General features: G+C 38.6%; 1 protein-coding gene across 2 annotated transcripts in view; it reads left to right on the forward strand.

The window, feature by feature from the left end:
* The window catches only part of USP25 (ubiquitin specific peptidase 25), a 90,601-nt gene that overhangs the window by 8,960 nt on the left and 58,513 nt on the right, over window positions 1-23,128 (forward strand). For both annotated transcript variants that reach the window (XM_072333221.1, XM_072333229.1), the window contains exons 2-4: window positions 9,620-9,697; window positions 10,679-10,823; window positions 19,815-19,938. In XM_072333221.1, the coding sequence (XP_072189322.1) occupies window positions 9,620-9,697; window positions 10,679-10,823; window positions 19,815-19,938 (347 nt within the window). The remainder of the gene's footprint in view (window positions 1-9,619; window positions 9,698-10,678; window positions 10,824-19,814; window positions 19,939-23,128) is intronic.

Here is a 23,128-nt window from a genome sequence, read left to right on the forward strand (position 1 = left end):
GTAATCACAGCCTGAACCTCTGATTAATCAGCTGAGGCAAGTGTCGGGTCAGCTGTGGGAGCACAGGTGAGAGTAATTTAGCTGTGCTCCCAGAAGGGGTGGAGCTTGACTCCACCTCCTCTAGACAGGGCTGACCACCACTAAGGCAGCATCTCTTGGAGATTGCTCCCTGCTGGAGATTGCCTCAGCATTTCCCAGTGAAGGCATCCATATTGGTGAGTTTTTCCATATAAATAACCTTTTGAATATCTGTTACTATGTTTGTATCATTCCACCTTACACACATGTATATAAGACAGAAAAATGCATTTGATGTATTTATTAGAAGATTTTCAGAGAGCAGTGGTGTTTTAAAGGCTTATTACATTGCTGTTCAGTTGTCCTGTATTGCTTGACTCCGTCTAGGCAGAATTTGTGGGAATCAATGCATACCATATAGTAGCATTGGATGTCTCCGTGGCTCCTTCCTACTAATAAAGTCATAATTTCGCTTGTGTTGTACCCCATAATCCACATGGTTCACTCTGATTTAAACAGGATTTTTACTCATCTTTAGGGTCTGAAGCCTGGAAGTTTTGAACAGTGAATTGTGTATCTACACTTAATGCCATTTATTGCTTCTGATGAGTAGTGAATACTAGTCTTGAGGTTTGTATGTGGTTTCTGTGATAGGTGTTCTTATCACATCTGTATGATCTCAAGAGAAGTGAGGTACCTGCCTGAAATTCAGACACAGACATATAACAGAATAAAACTGCTTTTAGGAGTTCATTTTGATAAGTTGTGTTTAACTGCCCAGAGGCTGTGGATGCCCCGTCCCTGGACGTGTTCAAGGCCAGGTTGGATGGGGTTCTGGGCAACCTGGTCTAGTAAATAGGGAGGTTGGTGACCCTGCCTGGTAGGAGGGGTTGGAGATTTGTGATCCTTGAAGTCTCTTCCAACCCGGACCATTCTATGGACTGTGATGGAAGTGTTATGTGGAAGCTGAGCATAGTATTCACATACACTCAGGTGCGTTCTGTCTGTGTGCTTTAAGAGTGAGCAGCAGGCAAAGGGTGGGTATGTGGCATTCATCATTCTTTACAGAAGAGGAGGAGATGGTGAGAACAGACTTCTTTTTCCTTTTGTGTTCAACTTCATTTTATTTGCGTGAAAGCAGCTCCAAAATGAAATGCCTTCTGGGAATGCAGCTCCTGGCAATGAATTTATTTATTTTTTCCAAAATAATCACCATATCACCCATCACCTGAAGCTGACTGGGCTGCTGCTTTAGGTACCAGTCTGTTGGCCTCCTGGATAACCTCTGGGTTTCATGATGTTAAAGATGGACAGAGGTCCCTGTTTGTCACCAGTTCCAGATCCTGTTGCCTTGGCATGTTGCCTTGGAGCTTTTTCTAGAGGTGCTGTAAAGAAGAAGACTGGTAACTGTGCCACCTACTTTCTAATGCTGGCTGAGAGTATGTATGCGCTGTACAAACACTTCTGTGTTACTTGTAGACCAGGGAAGGATTATGCAGCCACCTTCTACTCCCAGCAAACATGCTGAAAGCTCTTTTGCTTCTGTGTGGAAAATGATTGGAAACTTTGCTGTAGGAGTTCAGTATTTCTGTTCTGATGAGGAACATGTTGGTATCATGTTGTTGGTAGGAAGGCGATGCAACTTTAATTTGCAAAGAATCATAGAATGGTTTGGGTTGGAAGGGACTTTAAAGCCCATCCAACTGCAACCCTTGCTGTGGGCAGAGCCACCCTCAGCAGCTTAGGTTGCCCAGGGCCCCATTCAACCTGCTGCTAGGGATGAGGCACCACAGCTTCTCTTGGCAGCTGTGCCAGTGATAGCTTTGGTCCTGCCACAGGTTGTTGGTGACTTGATGCTATCAGCAGGAGTCTTGCTCAACTAGAATTTCCTCATCCTTTCTACCTCCCTTTTTTTTCTTTTTTCTTTTTCCTTTTTTTTTTTTTTTTTTTTTTTTCTTCTCAAATCAGGTTGTGGAGTGAAATTGCTTTTCCTAATTTTCTCCCTGCTATTAGATACCGTGGACTATTTGTTATAAAGGCTGGCCTTAGAAAGTGCAATTTAACTTTTATTTAGGGTTCTCATGTTGAATCTGTGACATCTTTTCTGATCTCGTGGAGCTTATGAGCAGCATGCTCTTTGATGTTGGTCATTAACAGCTGCAATCAAAGTGACCATTCTGGTCTGGAATACTGGACAGCATGCAGCTGCAGTATGTCCTGGCATGGGCTTAAGTGTTTGCCTGGTGTGCAGTGTACTCTATGGCTATATCAGGAGCATTAGATCACTATAAGTGCTGTGCTGCTGTATTAATTTTACATTCATCGTCTGTTGGAGTAAGGTTTTGCAGTAGGGCAAAGATTGTGAGAGACTTTTTTTCCCCTCAGTTTCTCTCACTCAGTTAAAAATGGGATTTAAAAGAAAAGAAAAGCAGAGAAACAATTCTGTTTCACAAGACTGCTGTTGAACAGCAGTTTGATCCAGCCTATACACTTGCAGTCTTGGCTGTGTCTTCTCCCTTGCTCTGGCTCTCACGAAGTCAGTAGGAAATGAATTAAAACCAAAGAACAGTTTTCTGGTAGTGTAGCAAGAGCCTGTGGCAGGCTGCTGGAGTTTTAGGCAATGGGCAGTGCTGCCTAACAGGAAGGAGAGGGTGGCACCTGGCCACGCATGCATGGACTGGTACTGGCAGGGGCCACAGCCTGGAAAGCACAGCTGCCTCTTCAGAAACAGCTCGCGGTCTGACAGTATCACTAGACCTTATTATTTGCAGGTATTGCAGACTGGGATCCTGCTGGCTTGAGCAAACTCGAGGCTTCTAAAGTTTGTTTATTGCTAGAGCAGTTGATGTTGTCATTACTGTAATGGCAGAGTAAGAACAAAGGACTCACCTGGTGTTTTTTAGTGGAATCTCTTTCATACCATGCAGAGCAGGGTGTGAAATCGTGATGGTTGTCTGGGAATAAAAGTCATTTAAAAATCATTTAAACAAAACCCTGACCTGCTGCTTGTGAGATGAGAGGTAGGTCTTTGCCTTTTAGTGACAGATGGATAATAAATGGGTGATAAGGCTGTAAAGTCCCTCAAACGTGAATGAAAATAACTGGTGTTTGGCATGAGATGTTAAACTGTGGTTGAGATGCAAGGAAAATAATCTCAGAGCAGGGAGCTAAAAATATACAGCATTGTCTTAGATCTCAGAATGACTAATTTTCATTATTATTATTTTACACAATCAAAAGTACATTTGTAATGATAGATGCACTGAAATTACGATATCCTAGACTGTCATTTTTCCTGTGAAGAGAGCTTCTATCTCAGTGATCTTGCATGGGCTGATACTATGAAGGTTAACATTTGGTCATGACGGATTTAAGTTGAATGAGGGTAGATTTAGGATGGATGTCAGGGGGAAGTTCTTGACTAGGAGAATGGTGAGGTCCCGGAATGGGCTCCCCAGAGAAGTTGTGGATGCCCTGTCCTTGGAGGGTGTTCAAGGCCAGGTTGGATGGGGTCCTGGGCAACCTGATCTGGTAAATGTGGAAGTTTGGTGGCCCTGCCAGGCAGGGGGGTTGGAGCTTCATGATCCTTGAGGTCCCTTCCAACCCAGGTCATTCTGTGATTCTGTGATGGTGTATGTATATGTGAATGGAAGAGAAAAAAGGAATAGAAAAAATACTTTCACAACAGAAAATGACCAGGAGTCATTGTAATAATAATAATAATTGGAATTTATAATGATATATACCTGAAGAGCTGGCTGTATACCTATAATCTTCTAGCCTCTTTTTTTTTTCCATGTATATAATGTCACTGGTTGCTGAGCCCATTGGTTTTAATTTGCTGTGGCTTGTATATACTGTTGGCAGCTCCCTTGATGCTGGTTCCAAGCATGTGGATTTGTGGTGAGGACATGAACTAAGACTTGAGCATTCTGTCAGGGTGGGCAATTTCACAGCAGCTGTCTACAGTTGGGTTCCCTCTAAATTTTATCTAGTTTGCTGGTAATGTGAGTTTGTGCTTTGAAAGACCCCCACCACCAATGCTCTAATAACCCAACAGATTTGGGGGGGAATAGAGGGACTTTTAATGTTGATATTAGTATGAAAACAGCAGAAGGACAAGCCTCACTTGACATTGTTTTGCTGGGAAGTTCTGTTGTACTGAGCTGGAATCATGATTATAGAATCACAGAATGGGTTGGTTTGGAAAGAATCCAAGTAATAAAACTGCGGGGCAGTGGAGTTGGAATATAGAGCTGATCTTCCATAATGTGATAAACATGGTCAGAGGATTTTCTAAAGCAGTGTGTTTCCGTTGTTTTCTGTGTGCTGTGTTACAGTATGCATATACTTAGTAGTTCTTCATTATTACTCCAATTCTTAGCCACCTAAATGTTTTCCTCGGAAAACCATATAAGGAGATACTTCCCCCTTCTTTTCTCTCCCAGCAGCTGTATAAGAAACCAAGTTTTGGGGTTTCCTTCCTTTCCTGTTGTGTTCATGTGAATATGAGGATGTGAAACTACTAGGCCTGCTTAAGGATGGAATAGCCTGAGAAGTCATAGAATCATAGCATTGCTTAGGATGCAAAACGCCTTAAAGATCATTGAGTCCAACCGAAACTTAACCAAACTACCCTAATTCACCAGCTGTGAGCTGACAGGGTTCTCTGCTTGTTGCAAAAATGGTTGCCATCTGGGTGATGATTTGACTCACGTTTAACTTTGCTGTTCTGTAAGTATGTATCTGGGCTGCGTTTGCCATACACTTATTGTCAGTAAATATGTATTAACCAAACTCCTCAAGTGTCCCTTTAAAATCTTATCTAAAAGGTTTAAATAAATAGAGGTGAATGTTATATTTAGAAGAGAGTAAATGGAATCCTTTGAGTTGTGAGGAATGTCTGGAGGCCATCTAGTCTGACTTCCCCTGCAATAAGCAGGGTCAGTGGGGCTCAGATATAGTGAATGAGGCTCAGAATAGTGAATATTTATGTGGATGCATGCTCCGTGTTGTGTTGAGTCCTTCAAGTCAAATCCTGAAATTCACTGCAAAGTCACTCAGCATTTTCAATTGAAGTAGTGCAGTTTTGTGATTGTTCGTGGAAATTATAGAAATGCAGTGAGTATTCTTGAATGTAGTCTTATGAACACAGGCTATATAACTCTGACTAAATGCGATCTTGCCTTGAACTTTTCACGGAGGACTGAATGTACAGAAGTAATGCACTCAAGCATTTTCCCCTGTTAAACTTCTATTTGATTCAGGCTGCTGTTAGTTGAAAGTTACAGTTGTGTCCTTCTGCTTCCTTGAAGTACGTTTGCTTTCAGCCCAGACCCAGGCAACTCACTGCCTGCTTTGCAGCAATTGCTGCTGTAATTGGCAGCCTTGGCAGAGCAGTTACAGGCTGAAAACTTCCATCCAGCTTCTGTGCACATCCTTCTCTCTCTGCAGGTGATCTTTTTTTTTCTTCCAAGCAGAAGCTGGGGTGCATTTTGCGTGTGTATAAAAATCAAATGATATTTTTACCCATTTTCTTGATGAATATGATGTCATGTCAGAGGTTTCTCTTTTTTCTTGACTGAGCAGAAGGAAAGTCAGTAGATAGCAGGCAGGGGAACCTAATTAGTCTGTGCTTTAGGAAGGTGCTGTAAGGATGAAAAAGTCAGTGCCAATGCAGGGATATAGCTTGGTCTTTGCAATAGCAAAATATTACATTCTTGTGTGTGTGTGTATATGTTCATATATACATACACACTTCAGAATTTATGTATTTCTGTACGTTTGTTCTGTATTGACAGAGCAGATGGTAGGAGTGGGGCTGTGTGTTATGCCAGTGTTCAAGTAGGGTACCTTTATGGGAGGGACTACTTTTTCTTTGCCTGTGTAGAACTTGGCCAGTAGCCTACTTGGAGGATGGTTAATGTGCAGAGTCTCTTGGGCTTTCTTCCTTCAAATAGATCTTTCAGATCAGTGTTGCTTCAGAAAGAAAAGTGAGCAGGTTTTATGTGGAGGAAATGAGTCAAGATTGGCATGTGTCTGTGATTTTTATTCCATTTTATTTTTTTGTGTGTCTGTCCCTCATATAAATGTACATCCCTTGGGAAGGAAAAGGTGCATGTAGTTCATTTTCATTGTGTTCTGTTCTTCAAATGACCTGTGCAGTGAGGCAGTAGGCCCCGTTTTCTTCTAGTAATGGTTGGACCATCTCATTTACTTCAAAACATCTCACTTCTCTGTTGGAAACTGGCATGGCATGCTTTATTGTCTTAAGTTTTAAAGTGCTTGTGTTGCAAATATTCATATTTCAGCATTGCCGTTAATAAAGCCAAAGCTTATATGTTTTTCTTCAGAAGTTGAGGAGCTGAGAAAATAAACAGCTCAAAAATTGGCTATTTTAAAAATTCATTTGCAGAGTAATTCAGAATTAGTTGGTTTTTGAGATTAAACTTATCCAAATAAGCATTGAGAGATGGACAGAGTTTACAGCACTGTTGTGGGACTAATTTCAGCATAGTATCTTCCTAAGCAGATAATAGTGTAGATCCTTTTCTGCTTCGCTAGCACTGGCACAGCTACTGAATGTGCTATTGTGTGGGGTTATAAACCAGATAATCTTAATTGGGCTTTTCCTGAGAAGAAGAGAGGGATGGCTGAAAAAGGAAAGAACTGGAAATAAGGACATGCATTCCTAATGTACAAATTTGGCATTTGTCCAGGAAAATGGAAGAATTTCCTGTTAGTTTAAATCTTCCAAGAGCTGAGAGCCCTGAGATACATACCATGTATCTCAGGGAGGCAGAGGAAGGGAGAAGGCTGGGAAAAGCTTGTTCATGAAAACCCTGGGGAGCTGGCGTGCTGCATGATGTGATGGGGCAGAGAGCTGCAGGGCTGTGAACAGCTGGAGATTGGGGCATCAGTGAGCCTTTGTTGGCCATCATCTCCTTCACCCCAGCCAGGGTTTGGGTTACCCTGCAGCACTTAACGCCAGTGGAATCTGTTGACATAGAGCAAGTTCTGGAGTTTTCTTGGAGCTTAGTCAAATGCTGTTGGTGTGTGTTTGTGTATGTATTACGTACGTACAGTGGTACATGTACACTGCGGGCATATGTGAGGCTCTCATTAAGTAAGCTGCGGCATCTGAGCTATTGGTCAACTGTGAAACCTGTCACATACATTTGAAACTGCAGGGGTGAAGATGGCAAACAGGAGTGGATGTAGGCAGCTGGGAGCTAAAAGGCTTGAAGTGGATCTCAGCACCAGTAGCTGTGTCTGGCTCTGTTGACTTTGATGCAGATACTACTACAGATGCACTAAATTAGAGTGTAATATTGAATCTTTGAATTACGGATATGATTACATTCCTTAATCTTCTTATGTGAATAGGGAAGTAAAAAGTAAATGTAAACTTGTCCTCTGATGAATGAAGAAAGGGTGTGATTGTTATTCCTAGGTATCAATTGTCTGCGCTGTCAGTTGTTATGAAAAAGAGCGTAATGACCTGTATGAGTACTGTTGTGTAGGTGGCCCAGGGCAGTTTAGCTCCCTGTACAGCAGGATAATTGTTATTTTTCCTCTTAATTTCTGTCATTTGGAGTTCACTGAACTACCAGCCAGAAATTACGGAGCGGAGTGCCTAATCTTTTGGTCTTTCTATATATCTGTATTTATTTAGATATCTAAGTAATATCTGGATGGCAAAGGAGCATCCATGGGCCTGGTTCTGATTTTTGAATTGCTGATGTCCTTGGAAGGGGAGCCTCGAAATGCAGCTTTGCACCAGAGTCCTGGAATCTGGATATAAACTGCAGATGTCTAGGTTTAAATGGCACAGCTGTGCTCATAAATTAACAGCCAATATTTTGAGCTGCTAAGAGATTGTTTGTTGGTAAACTGTCTCTTCTGCCTTTTCCCACTCTCTGTGAGCAACTGAATTATCCTTCAGTCTTCTTTCTCAGCTTTTCCAAGTGTTGTATGTATTGTGGAAGACAGAAATTTGTTGTAACTTTGTGTTGTATTTTATATTACAACTATTAATCGTCTTGTTGGTAGCTACTCCAAAAGCAGATAAATCTACTGCTGTTCAGCTGCCCTTGAATTGCTTGGTTTTAATACTTTTCCCAAATATCCTTTATTATATTTCTCCTGTTTTATTGTTTGGTTTTTTTTTTTCCTTGCTTTTTACCAGACTTTATAAGGGAAACAAGTCTTGCCTTTGTACAGTGCTGTGAAATGCATGGAGTAAACAAATGAGGAGGCGGGGGACAGGGAGAGAGTGGGAGTTTGTTTGCCTCATCGCTTCTCTTCCCTTGTGCCAATAGCAGGGCTTTTAAAAAGAAAAGAAGAAAAGCAAATTGGATTGTTAGCCGCGTCCCTTAGGATCATAAATGAAGGGAGGATTGTGTATGTAATTCATAAACATCCTGAACTATACGCCTTCTATTTTAACTTATTAGGGCATGAAGTGGTGCCTGCCAGGTTAATTTCACACTGGGGAGTTCAGCATTCATGCAGTATTTAATTTCCTCCTCTATACAAAGCTGTGATAAGGAGAGAATGAGGCTATTTGAATATTTGATTCCAAAGAGCTTAGAGTAAAGAGAAGCGTCTTAGAAGTGGTTGCAAGACAATTATAGTTATTTTTTTAAAATGGAATCTGGAGAGCAACGTGAGACCATTCATTTGTCACTAATAGGAAATACGCCTTTTGTTGAGCAAACCAAACCCCATATTTTACAAAATCTTCTTTTTTTATAGATGAAATTATTGTTTTCAATTCAGCTTGTGGTGGGCAAACAACAAAAAAGAGAAACAACTTGCCAGTACCACCAAGCTCTTTTCTCATCTTTCAAAGGAAGAATGGAATCATTTAGTTTGGAACAGCAATCGGTCTTCTGTGTTTTCATGGTTTTAATGGTTAAGATGGTTTCAGAATTTAAGAGAAGTGCAAGGACTACCCCAGCCAAGTACCTATTTTTTGCTTCTGTGATGTGATATCCGAACATGAGCGGAGAGTGTCAGCTGTTGGCTGTAAACAGGGCTGGGAACAAATTTTTATTTATATCAAAATTCATTTGCAGTGAACGTGTAAGTTACAGCCTCTTTTTCCCTCTGTTCTAACTACAAGAATTACTTGAAGTTCTACCACGGATGCTGACTGATTTTCAGTTTGTGAGAGTTGAATTCAGCTGGTCTGGGAAGGTGGTTTAGACTGATTCCTAGTGTTTCGCTTTAGTCTTTCCCTAAAAGTGAATACTTTTTAGAGCGTTTCTTCTAAAAGATGTAGATGTTCAGCAAAGATGACTTTCCGAGTGTTGAGGTGTGAATGTTAAAGAATTTGGAGTTGAGGGTATTTAGGAGTTGAAGAAATCAGTTTTGATGGGAGTAAAATAAACTATTGCCCCTACTGCCCTTGAAGACCAAGGTAAAATTTAATTTGTTTAGGTGAACTAACTGCTTTGTGTAGGCTCCTTTTACCCATGCTGTGCATAGAGCTCATACAGAGATGTTTCTGATATTTGTAGAAAGCACACCCATCAGTAACTCTGCTTTGCTGTTATTTGACTCTTACCTAATGTTTTTTATCTGTTTTTGTTTTTAGCATCAGCAGACGTTTTTGAATCAGCTGAGGGAGATCACTGGTATCAATGACATCCAGGTACTACAACAGGCACTGAAGGTAAGATGGTTGTTGGGAAGTTTCCTACATGTAGCTAAATGCTTACATCTTGTAATTAGCTGATGGTGAAAACAAACAAAAAAATGCCATGCTTGCTTTCTTCTGTCTTTCCTTCCTTCCATCCAGTTTGAATTAATTTTTCATTTTTAGATGTATTTTGGGGGATGGTGGTGGTGGAGTGGAATTAGTGATGGATAATTCACTTCAGAAGCAGGCCTGATCTGTTCTGGTACTGAATAAAAAAAGTTAGTCTGGTGATCAAACATGAAAAGACAGGAATGGCGTGACTTGCCCAGAAGCTAACCTTTGTCTCAAGTGTTTTTGAGTAATTTGATGGTAGTACAATTGCTTGACACCTGATGAGTTAAACTCTTGTTTTCTTATCAAGGTGTAGATAATTTTTACTAGCACAGACAGATCCTGCTTAGTGTGCAGAACAACGAACTCTTCCTGAACTTGTCACCTTTTGCTAATTTGGCATTGTTTCCCTGCTTTTGCAACCGTCACACATTCCTTCACAATGCAAGGTAATGAAAGAGTGGCAGATTTGTGTTCTCTTTCCTCGGACAGATACAAAGAAACTTCCACTGTCTCTTTTAAGCAGGGCTTTTTAGCCATTTATAAATGGTCAACAATCATTTAGTCTATTTGAAACATGGATATAGTTGTTGCTTCTGATTCAGCTTAAATAATGTACACAACTGCCTTTCAAAAGCTAGTACTTGTGGACTTAAAAATTTTGGAAGAATATGGCTAACTGTTAAAGTTGATGAGTGTGGTCATCGTGCAAGTTGGAGGGTTGACTTATGCTACAATATCCTGGTTTTCATTGAATATTTTTATTTGTTTTGGTTAGAAATAGTGAAATATGAAGAAGATCAAAGTTTCCAAGCTTGTTTTTTTTTTAACTAATATTTCACCTAAAAAGTGGAGAAATTCTCACTACTTTTTTTTTTTTTTTTTTTAAATATATGGCTAAAGGACAGCAATGGCAATTTGGAGTTGGCTGTGGCTTTCCTCACTGCAAAGAATGCCAAGGTACCCCAGCAAGAGGAGGCAACTTACTATCAGACAGCACTTCCTGGAAATGACAGATACATCAGTGTGGGCAGCCAGGCAGATACGAGTAAGTATTTTTTCTTTTCATAAGTTTAGTTTAAAGGCAAGGAAACAATAAACTTGCCTGTCAGTTCACTGATGAGTCTTACTTAACAACTCTGAGCCTATTACTTATTCTTTCATTCCTTATTTCAACATCTTGGTTATTTTTTTTTTCTTCAAACTGATGGTCAGAGGGTGCATATCTGGGTTTTTTATCTTTCTGTATTATTATTTTTTCTCCTTATTATAGGGTTTATTTGTGGGATATACAGTACATAATTAACAGCAAAACCTAGGTAGTCTGACAGTTAAAAAAAAAAGTTGTGTAGAAGAGTCTGTGAATGTGTTTCCTAATATGCGTAAGGATAGCCTTGCCCAGGCAGGGGTGACCTTCCAAAGAGATTGGTATGAGTTTAGATTTGCATTTAGATCTGCATTTTGTAGTGAAAGAGTAGGTATTCAGTATGGGAAATAAATATTAAAAATTGCTTTTTAAGCAATTTAATGTCATTGATATGTGAGGTCTCACTAAACTGTTTTTTTCATCTTTGTAGATTCAATTACTTTGCTTAGGTAGATGCATAGCTAATTTTTTGGAGAAACATTAAGGAAGAAACATTAAAGTAACTGTATATTTTATACTGTGGTGATAAGAAAGCTACTGATAGGAAAAGCTTTGTGTCACTATGGTCCTGCATATTAAGTTCGTTCTGCAAGTGAGTATAGGAAATAACAAAAGCCAACTTAAAGTTTTGCAGAAGGATTGTAAAGGCTAAGTTTATTGATGCTGTATTTTCTTCCCCAAATTCTAAAACTTGCCATGCAGTATTTTTAGTTAAAATATGTATTAGTTCTTTGATTATGTGAGTAGTACATCTATGTAGCTTTTATGAAATTAGTAGAATATTTAGCTTCAGACACAGCAGGACTTTTTTCCTTTAGTTCACTGTTCATGGGTTAGCTATGGTGGTACTATTGTTTTTTTGTTGTTTTTGTTTTAAATTATTTTAATAACGTTTATTTGGAACTCATTACAATTATCTTTTTGTCCTTGACACCTCGGAAGAAGCTCGTTATTCTTGTAGACTGGGATTGAGTTTATTCCTAACGTCTCAGTTGTGAAAACAGTGTTTCAGTTGTTGATATTACTAGCATAAAATGCACTTAGAAAGTTATATTTTCCCCTCATTTTAAAAAGAAAACGCACATTAAATCCCATCTATTCTTGATTTGTAGTGTCAGAAAATCAGTTGAGTTAGCAGAAACTATTTTCGATGGACTTAACAACTGTTGATGTGGTCTCCAGTAACAAAAATCTACTGTGGTGGAGGAATAGAAAACTGGAATCTCTTGCAGTCTGCATTTGATTAGATTTATTATTAATCCTGCTAATCAAAGTATTTAGCTTTGGCATCACTTAATGTGTTATTCAACCTTATTTAAGGTATGGAGTGACATGGTTTATAAGACAAGGAAGAGTTGAACTTGCAGAGTCAAAATTAATAGTGATTGGCAGTCATATTGAAAAGAATAATTCTTTATTTGAAGATTCCAAACTGGATTTCAGGATATTCTGTGTTCTAGAGGGTTGTAAGCAGGCTTGAATTCTGGCTTCAGTGATCGACGCTCCCTTCTAAAAAGAATGTTATTACCACATCTCAGAAACTATGTGGACTTGCTGACAGTATCTTGCCTTTTAAATTTGACTCCCTTTTCCTATCACACATAATTGCATGAAGATAATTATAAGTCACTCTTATCGTTCCTTACTGCTTAACTATGTGTATGTATTTGGCACTTATGAAGTTATGAGTCACCTAGGTTTGCAGTCCCAGGAAGTTAGATCATTCAAACTGAGGATGAGACAGTAACAGATAAATATCAGAGCTCTTTTTTTTTTTTTTTTTAACCACAAAAAAAAAAAACCTCCAGTCACTTACAGAAGTTTTTGAACATATGCTTTTTATGCAGCACATCTGAAGTATTCAGTGGGATTGACTGATGTTTCTTTGTAATAGTTACTTAGTTAAGGGGTAAAATAGGAGTGTATATAACAGGAAATTGTATCTTAACAATCAGCCTGGATTGTGCTGCGTTGGTTCTTTCAAAACCTGATGGTAGTCACTCAGCTGAGCACTTTAGTTACGTTCAAAATGGTAGGAGGCATAAAGAAAACCATTTTTTGTCATTAGCTTATGAAGCATTTCAGCAGTTGTGAAAAGTGTGGAAAGTAGTTTGCAGAAATACTTAGTCTCTTTAAAATCCAGGAGTGACTTGCACAGTCATTGTTATTCATGATACTTGCCTTCTTGCCTGTGTTCAAAACAGTACGTGCAAGCACCTGCACTTTTAGTCTGGATTACTTTGTTCTCTGCATGGCAGCTCACATATCAGTACGTGCAAGCACCTGCAAGTGCAGCTTTTTCATGTCAAATGACGCATGCTTCATCTGATCCCCTTGCATAGCTGGTATTACTCTGCAATCTGTTTGAGAGCAGAAAGTGCTTAAATATTAGCACTGCAACATAGATGTGAACGACTTTTAATCTATGATCACTTTAATATTCTCCTTAATTATGTACATCCTAGGCACCCTATTTAAAACAAAAGAAGTAGTGAAGTAGTACTTTCCAATGTTTTCATTGATATCTCTAGAAATTTTTATTTGCATTAATTCAGTGAATTTTTGTCTGTGGCTGCACATCAGAACTATTGCATTGCTAAGCATATATCAATTTTCCTTCTCATTGTTTGAGAAACTTGCAGAACCCAGAGTTCAAGGAAGCAGCAGAATAAAAAGAAGACATAAGTATTGTCTTTGAATGAAGCAACTGCCAGGACAAATTCTCTTCCAGTCTTTTTTTGAAAACTCAGGAATTTTGTTTAAAAAAATGAATTGCATGTTCTATAGCCAAGACAAAAAAATTGAAGCCGTTTTATAAGGACACTGTACAATTGTAAAATGCCACACACACCAATTCTAGAGAGTTGTAGAATTCATTGATTCTAGGGACCTGTTTTTTTAATATCTTCATGTTCCTTCACAGTGATTTCAGAATGTCATTCAATCAGCTGATGTTTATATAACCTGTTTTGTAGCTCTTGTGTTCCAGAGGCTTTGAAAAGTTCAGAGCAGCATGCTTTGGTGTTTCATAGACCTTTTTGACTCCTAGTATCTTCCTTAAATTCCTCTTTTTCTTCAGATTTATCAGTTCTGCTCATTGTGATATCCCCTGTGGAGAGATCCGAGTACAGTTCGTCCCTTTTGTCCTAGCTGAGAGGTTGCATGGCTCAAGATGATCTATCTTGGTGTCCTCTTGGAGTTTTCTTAATTTAAGACAAAGAGCCCAAATTTTCCAAAGCACTGTCCACGTTCTTTACCTAGTGCCATTTTTATATTTTCTTTGCTTTTCTTATAGATCCTCTCTAATTGTTCTTAAATATCAGCAATCAGAACAAGAACCAAGCTCTTATAAGAGAATGGAATAATTTCTCTAAATGTCTATATAGTATTCTGTTATATCCCAGTGCAGCACTTTGTATTTTCAGTACCGTGATGATGTGAATTGCAAGGTGAAAGTCAATCAACTGTAGCTCCTGAGTCCATCTTGGCATGAGTCCTAGTCAATCCTCATTCTGTAGCTGTGTGTTTTACTGTTTCTGTGAGCAGAATTTTACACTATTTTATTCTGTCATCGCAGCCAACTTGGATATCACTGTGTCTTCATGACACTTCCATCTATTTCAGGCATTATTTGTGTCATCTCCTATTCAGGTTCCTGGTAATGTCTCCAGCATGGTGTGGCAGGATACCCTGCTTCAGAATGTCAGGAGCCTCGTACCTTGAGGCTCTCTTTTCATCTTACTGATTCACTTGTTCCTTTGCACTGTATCTATGTCTCTCCCTCCCAATTTGGCTGGTGCGAGAATCATCAGTTCACTGTGCTGTCATCATGATAGCAAGGATGGAAGGAACGGCTAAGATGGAGAAACTGATGTCAGACACTGGTGGTTAATATTTGCTAGTTATTTCAAGCAGTCTTTGTCAGAGCTGTTTGGGTTGGCTAAGTGTGTGTGAGGGTGCTGTGTGTTCTTGCCCCATCCAATTTTAACAGAAATTGGAACGTACAAACAAATTCTTCTAATCTTCTCTTAGGAACCCACATCCATCCTGATGTTTAACGCTGTATTATAGGCTGTAGAATATATCTTGCTTAGTTCTGTAAATGAAAATAAAGTTATCTGAATTTCTTACTCTTCTTACAATGTTAGCGAGTTCAAATTGCAGTCTTGCAGGATTTTTGTACTTGGCACCTGCCTGCTGAACCCATCAGGCTTGCTCTTTCATTTTCCTTTCCCCGTGCTTGCAGTTGCATCACTGGTTGTTTATCGCTTGTCCTTGTGTTTAATTGCTACTTCGAACCTGTCCCTCATGTTGAGTTTCCCAGCCTACTTAAACTCAAAGTTTTTCACTCTCAGCCTCCTCCTGGTGCAAGTAATAAGCCAACAAGACAGTAATTATTTTAATGACCTAGGCAATTATCAAGTAAGAAGCATTTATTTAAATTATGAAGGAGACTTCCTAAATAAGCAGAATGGTAAGGTTTTATCAAAAAGATTGATGTATGGGTGTATATATATATGTGTGTGTGTGTATTTATTACATATGATAATGATTTTGTCACAAATCTCAACATGCAGCTCAGGATGGCAATTACAAGCTGGCTTTATGGACCAGAAGTGTACATCGTTATGTGACGTTTTTGTGGAATAATAATACCTCGCTTAATAGAAAAGCTTATTAATTCTACATTCTAATTTTGTTTGAATAAACACCATAAATATGCTAAGCCAAACTGTTTTGATGTGCAGTTTTTCTTTTCATAAAGGTGTTGTGTTTTTTGTTTTTTTTTTTTAAAGCCAACTTCCTTTGTTTGCTTTGGAGTCATGGCTTAATTAAGAACATGTTTGCATTTTCAAATTTCTTATTTACAATAAGAAATACCTTTGTGAGTGTAACCTGCTGAGGACTGAGGTGTTCTTTGGCCTAATGGACAGGGGTAAATAAAATCAAGTTAAAAGCCTGGTGATTGATTTTAGAGTGTTATTTTTCTTTATACCTTTATAAATTCCATCCTTAAGACCAAATGATTATATAGGTTTAACTGCTGGAAATTGCACATCTGAAAAAACTGACTAAAACAAAAATCTCTCTGTAAGAGTTCACAAGTCATAAAGTTACTAAAACCAATGAACAACAACAGCAAGGCTGCATGAATTTCAAGTATTATAAGTGTATGTGTATAATCTATGACTTGCTGATAAGGATGCATTTTGTGCTATTTTGTAAACTGATTTAAAACATATATATATATGTATTTTTTAAAGAGCACTTTAGTCTCAGATTGTTCCCCTTTTATTACGGCTTCTGTTGAAATCTCTTGTTTACACTTTAGGATTCAAGTCATACCTGAGCTGTTGCAACTCAGTGAGTTACTGTGTCAGGTGAGATGTTGAAAAAGATCTTGGACGTGCCCCAAGAACAGCACACAGGCTAAAATACATCAGCCTAAATCTCCATTTATTTTATGTTTGCTACAAGCTAAGAGCTTACATGCAGTAGTTATAATGGATCATCTGACACCGAACTTATTTTTCTGGCAGAAGTCAACAGCAGGGAAATCCTGTGTGATGTACAATTGTACTGATCACAGGTAGTAGTAGTATCTGGCTGCAGATTTTTGTCACGTTGTCTTTCTTTAATGCAAATCATGAACATTCTATGCACTAAATTAACATTTCTGGAGGGAATCCTCCTCCAATCCTTGCATGCCAAAGAAAACTTTTCTGTTGATTGACTTTCTGAAAGAAAGTAGAAGTCAGGGATTTGGTGCCTTAATATTGAAAAAGTATAATTACTGTAATATGAATGCAAAAACATCTTTTAACACATACAATTGTGGAATAAATTAATAAAGAGTGAGGAGCCGGGAAGTTGCAAAGAAATTGGAAAAGTAAGGGAAGCTGGAGTTGGTTTTGACTTTGCTAAATTTTCCTGTGTTGGTCTTTATAATAGTGGGAGCTTTTTGTCACTGCAAAATGTTCAGCTGTATCGTGAGTTCTTTTCTGGAAAATACTGTCCATCTTTCTTCTTTACTGTTGTATAAAGTCATGGAATCATAGAATTGCTCAGGTTGGAAAAGACCTCAAGGATTATCAGGTCCAACTGCAGCCTAACCGTAGTACCCTAACTCCACAACCTTCTGCTAAATCATATCTCTGAGCACCACATCCAAAAGGCTCTTAAACACATCCAGGGATGGTGACTCAACCACCTCCCTAGGGATCCTATTCCAGTGTTTAACAACCCTTTCTTTAAAGGAATGTTTCCTGACATCCAATCTAAACTTACCTTGGCACAACTTGAGGCCATTTTCCCTCGTCCTGTCACCAGTGAGAAAAGACTTGCCCCACTCTCACTGTAAGCACCTTTCAGATACTGGAATAGAGCAATAAGGTCTCCCCTCAGCCTCCTTTTCCCCAGACTAAACAGCCCCAGCTCCCTCAGCCTCTCCTCATAGGGCTGATTTTTCCAAGCTCTTCACAAGCCTCGTTGTCTTTCTCTGGTCCTGCTCTAGTACCTCCATGTCCTGTTTGTACTGAGGTGCCCAAAACTGAACAGAGTATTCGAGGTGAGGCCTCACCAATGCCGAGTACAGGGGCAGGATGACTTCCCTAGTCCTGCTCACCACACCATTCTTGATGCAATCCAGGATGCCATTGGCCTTCTTGGCCACCTGGGCACACTGCTGGCTGGTATTCAGCCAACTGTCCATCAGCATGCCAAGGTCAAAAAGGTTTCATCGCTCTTACTTTAGAAGAAATTAGCTAATGGGTTCTTCTTATCCATAAGCAAGTGATTATTTTAATCCCTTGCTTCACCACCAGCACGTGTGGCTAATAGCTTATTTTATGTTCGCTTGAGACCTCTACTGTAATTCTCAGAAAAAACAGGTATTCTCCAGTGGAGATGAGGTGTTTGTGTGGAACTACCTATGAATGCATGGAAACTAAAACATAAGCAATGCATTTTAGAGTGTAATAGGTAGCATGTGTAATCACAGGACACTGTCATTGCTCTTGACCTTTCTACCCTTGCTTCTGCTCACAGGTTGTAGAACAAAGTTATGCTCGTATATGACCCAGATTGAGGAACTCTTTTAGTCTGGATTACTTTGTTCTCTGCATGGCAGCTCACATATCAAAACTCCTGTGGTTCTGACCTCTGTTGATGATTCCTGTTGTACTTAAGAAGGAGAAATTTAGACATCTGAGTTAACCTTTTAACATACCAGAATGTTTGACTGTTTCTTATGAAACCGTAAGAACAAGATTATAAAGCATGGTCTTAGTGTTTTTTCATACTTTCAGATTATGACAGATCTCATGGTTTAATTTGTGGGTAAGAGGGCTTCCTTTGAAAGTTTCCTAAGTGAAACTGATACTCATCATTGTTTTGGAAGAAGAAGGGCCTTAGTTGAAACTAATTTTTAAAGATGCTGCTGTTAACAGAAACATTCATTTTCTAGTTTCTCATCAGCTTCTCATCAGTTTCAGGGTTCTGTGTGGACAAGCCATCATGCTTTCTATTAATGCACAATTATAATTTTTGTGTTTTGAGTCCAGTGTGAGAAACGTCAGAAAATTAAGCCTGGAGAAACAGTGCAAGCTTTCTTCTATTCAGCAGGCTGATCCATCCAGGAAAGAAAAAAATAAGAATCCAAGCAGAGAAGCTCTTTGGGAATAGATTCATCTCTTCATGACTAGCCATCGACTTAGAATATGTTTCTCTTCCTCCTGCAGTCTTTCAACTTCTGACACTCAGACCCGAGACTAGGGGGCAATCTCTTTTGTGGCTCCTTTGAGTAGGGAAGGAAAACGGTATGGTGCCAACTCTCTGTGTACCTCTGTCTGCCACCACACCTGAAAGTCACTTTTGTACTTTCCCCTCTCTTTCCATCTGTCTGACTTGCAGAAAGTAGTTTTTGGCCCTTGAAATCAGGGTAACTGATGACCTTGTATTTTTCTGAAGGTCTCCTACAGCTGACAGGCAATCCTCTTGTCCATGACTGTGCTGAAAAGTGTCTGTGTGCCCAGTTGGTGAGTGCCTGGTTTAGAGCTGTAGTCTGGGCAGTAGCATTTGTTTTTATTCCAGAGGGGAAAACAAGCTTTTACCACATCCAGGAAATGGGGTTGTGCAGAAGGTGTAAGAATCTGATTCTTTAGTTAATCTGAGCTGGAAAGGTGATAAGAATAGGGCTGTTTTTCACTTTATTACCTGGTTAGTAACCCATCCAGCGTTCTGCTCTTGTCTAAGTATAGATCCTTACTTTGATTTTTCTGTTTACTCTCTTATTTTTCCCCTTTGAGAAGGATACTTCTGGCAGAAAGAAATCAGATTTAAATACATTTAGAAAATGGATATGTGGACAGGATGGGCAGAAAATGTCCCACATGCAGTGAAACTGTGAAAGTCCCCATGTATGGAAACTCTTGTAGAATGTGGGGCTTCTTCCTGTATTCCGGGGAAGTTAGGCACACATTCCTCTCAGAGAAGGAAAAACTTCAGGTATCATTTTTAAAGAGAAGGTTGTTTTCACCATATGTGCCCTGGAGGAAAGTGATTATGGTAGCTGAAGTAATACACTTAAGTGCATTTATTTGAAAGGGTTTCCAGAAACAACAGGTATTTAAGTTTCACAAAACAGCGGGATAAATCTAAAGTGATTAGGAGGAAAAATGACTGTTGATTGTCATGTCCTAGTAAGAGCAAACTGATGAGGTTTTCTTTGGTTTTGAGGTGGTTGGCGTGGTTAGTTGTTGGAAGAGAGCAGACCACAGGAGGGGTGGACTCAAATATAGAACAGCAGTCCTTGGGGGTTCTATCTCCTACAGTAAGACTTGCCTTTCATTCTGTTTCACATTTAATTTTGAGAAAGATAGTTTTGCTTTTCAGATGTGATTGATCTCACTGGAGATGATAAAGATGATCTTCAGAGGGCAATTGCCTTGAGTTTGGAGGAATCAAACAGGGCATTCAGGGAGACTGGAATAACAGATGAGGAACAAGCCATTAGCAGGTAAACAAAAAACTTATGTAAAGCAGAAATTAAATTAAAGAGTTGGAGATTGGCCTGTATTGCTTTTTTTAATACTTTCTAATTTAACAAAGAATAACTTGTTTGTTTTCACTTGTGCTACTTATATGCCTGGCTTCAGGATATTGCTTTAATATAATATATGTTCTAAACTGGAAAATAGTCTATTATGTGTGGGCTAGGAGTTAATAGTATGTTTCATGTTGATGTATTTGTTTAAATATTGAGGAAGTGAATGGAGATTGAGGGTATGTGGTCATAGTTAAGTAGGACTTAAAAGGTTTCTCTTTTATATCAGGTAACAAGCAATGAAAAACAGACAAAGTAAAAACATTTTAAAAAAGCTAATAAATACTCTATCCTGTTTGTTACACTGCTCATTTTATAGTAACGTTTTCTTACCTCTTCTATCACTACATCTGGGGGAGTGGGGGTTGTAATGCTATGGCTTGAGTATGCTAAGAACAGCTGCTATATTTTTAGCTGATAAATTATGTTACTAACTTTTTAACAAGTCGGATTTATTAGATTTACGTGAAGTAACTTCTTGTTTTAAAGTTTTATGAACTTAACTTCTGCAGCTTTGGAATGATGAGAGTCTGCAAGTTAACCTTGAATAAATTTTACAGTATCTTTGTATAGTGTATATTTATATATAAACATAGATATGATTATGAAATATTTGATACTTGGACTAAGACTGAGTGTAGGGTTGTGTGTGAAGGGTTTTGCTTTTTTCGTGTGTGGCTGGCCTTCTTCTGAGGAAAAATGGCAATGATTTGATCCTAGGGCTGGAAGGCTAAGTATGGCTTGCTTGTACCAAAAAAAATAAAAATTACATGGGGTGAATTTACCACAGTAATTCTTTTCTTCAGTGCATTGTATTAGGCAGACAAAATGGCTTAGCCACTTAAGTCCAATTCTGAGGATATGGCTAGTGTTACTCAGAGTCATTTTCATTTTCCTTTATATAACAAAATGCACTGATTTTGAGCATAAGCATTCCAACAAAGTGTGCCCTGATATTTGTGACAAAAACCATCTAGTTATTTGAGTATTAGATATTTTTGGAAAGAAATGTGGGATGAGAAAGATTTATATTCTCATTAATAATTACAATAAGTTTTAAAGGGTAGTTTTGTTTTCCTAAGACCTCAGGATATGCATGTGTTCACAAGAATGGAAAAAGTTCTTTCCAGTTTTGAGCTAGAAATGCAGCTCTTACATGTTCCTTTTTGAAGGGCAGAATTGTCATAATTAGAGAGTAGTGATTTAGGCAGTCGCTCAGAAATATGGACCTATTTCTGTGTATGGAAGTCCGTTTCTCTCTCTCTCTCTCTCTTTTAATCTCTTCCCAAGCTTTTGACTGCTTTTACTGTGTTTGCTTCTTGTAAACATAGAAGATCTAGTTTTTTTTTCCTGTAGCCATTGTTATTCATTTCTCAGACTAAAAAGTCCTTTTTAGTCTTACCTGCTTACCCTACAACTAGTTATTTGACGTGTTTTATGGCATGCTTTTTTTGGTTCTAGAAGATGGTGAATAGTATGAGTTCTTTTTCCACACATAATGTACAAAAGCATGTAGACACATTTCAGTTATATAGAGAGAAAAATATTGGTTTTCTATTTTGTCAAAGTTCTTAGAAAGGTATATTTGGTGGCAAAATTGCACACAAAAGTGTGTGCCAGTTTAAGAGCTTGCATCTACCAAGGGGTTATGGAATACTGCTTGTAATGCATCTTCTCTGCTTGCTGTGGTATTCCTTGGAGCATTTGTTGTACCAGTCCAGCTCCGAAGCGATACAAGAATATTCAGGAACAGGTGCGAAGCGTGTCTTGTCATGATAAAAGGGATGAGACTTCATTTCTGAATGGAGGCATGGAGGAGTGGGAATGTGGGATTTTGGCAACGTTGAGGTACTAGATTAATTCAGTTACATGCCAAGGTACACCCTGAATTGATGGCAAATTATTTTGAAATGGTAAAAAAAAAAAACAAAAAAACAAAAAAAAACCAAATTCTTGCTCTGAGCCATTCAATCACTTTCATTAAGGGCAGGATTCAGACTGTTTTGTTTTGTTTTTTTTTTTTTTTTAAAAAAAAAAGAAGAAATTTGACTTTGTAGTTAACACCCCATAGAAGAATGTTGGCATTCCAATAGAAAACGCAATATCTGTGCAGGACTTGTAAAAACAAAAAGTAGAACAGCATGGTTGTAAACAGGTCAAACTTGAAGCCATTTGGTTTTGTTTTTCCATTTAATTAAATAAGAAACAGAAATCAAATAGGAGCTCAGTAATATTTTTAATAATGTAGGATGTGTGCATATATAAATAATATAGGCGTGGAGGGATTTCTTTCAAAATTATTCACCCTGGCTTGGAATCTGACTTGCACTGATTTTGTTAAAGTTTCAGAAGGAGCCCTAATGGAATTTCTTGAATTGTGTAATTAATGTTGTAATACATGTAGAATTTGTCTTCCTCAATGTAATTGCCTTGTGTTGCTTAATGAGGGACAGATCAGATTGCTATTTAGGTTTTAAGAGGAGTGCAGCTGAAAATGTCCAAATGTCCAAAAGCTGAACGTCTTGTACATAATGTGTTTAGAGCTATCTACTTTTCTCCCTTAAATCTCCAAGGGACCTTTGAATTTGCAGTGTACTTGCACACGTGAACAAGCCTTTCCCATTTGTATGATTTTTCATGGATTGAAGGAGTTTGAGACTGGACAGATAGATCTTTACTGGGAGAGTCAGGAAGGTGATTGAAAGGAGAAATTAGCTGACACATGCATTGTGCCAAGAGTAGTGGCCTTGTTAAAATCAAAGCCTGTACTATGAAGGCATAAGGATGTGTGCAGTCCCTGAGCATTTAATTATTATTACTATTTTTTTTTTTTTTACATGGTCGTGAAAACTGGTGGGAACTCTTCACTGTCTGTATGGATAGAATGTGAAACTGGTGAGGAATGTAGGGTTGAGGATACTCCTAACTGTCCAGCTATACGAGAGTTACAATCTTTTTGCTGAGTAGCCTGCTACTGAACTTCCCTTCAGCATGCTTGATGAGTTTCCTCAAAGTAGCTTGGCCGACCTGTTATCCTCTGGACATACTTTGCCCTAGCTTTTCTGCATTATCTAGCTAGCCCCTTGAAAATGACTATGGAAAG

Source organism: Excalfactoria chinensis, chromosome 1 (genome assembly GCF_039878825.1).
Source record: "Excalfactoria chinensis isolate bCotChi1 chromosome 1, bCotChi1.hap2, whole genome shotgun sequence".
In the NCBI taxonomy this organism is placed as follows: domain Eukaryota; kingdom Metazoa; phylum Chordata; class Aves; order Galliformes; family Phasianidae; genus Excalfactoria; species Excalfactoria chinensis.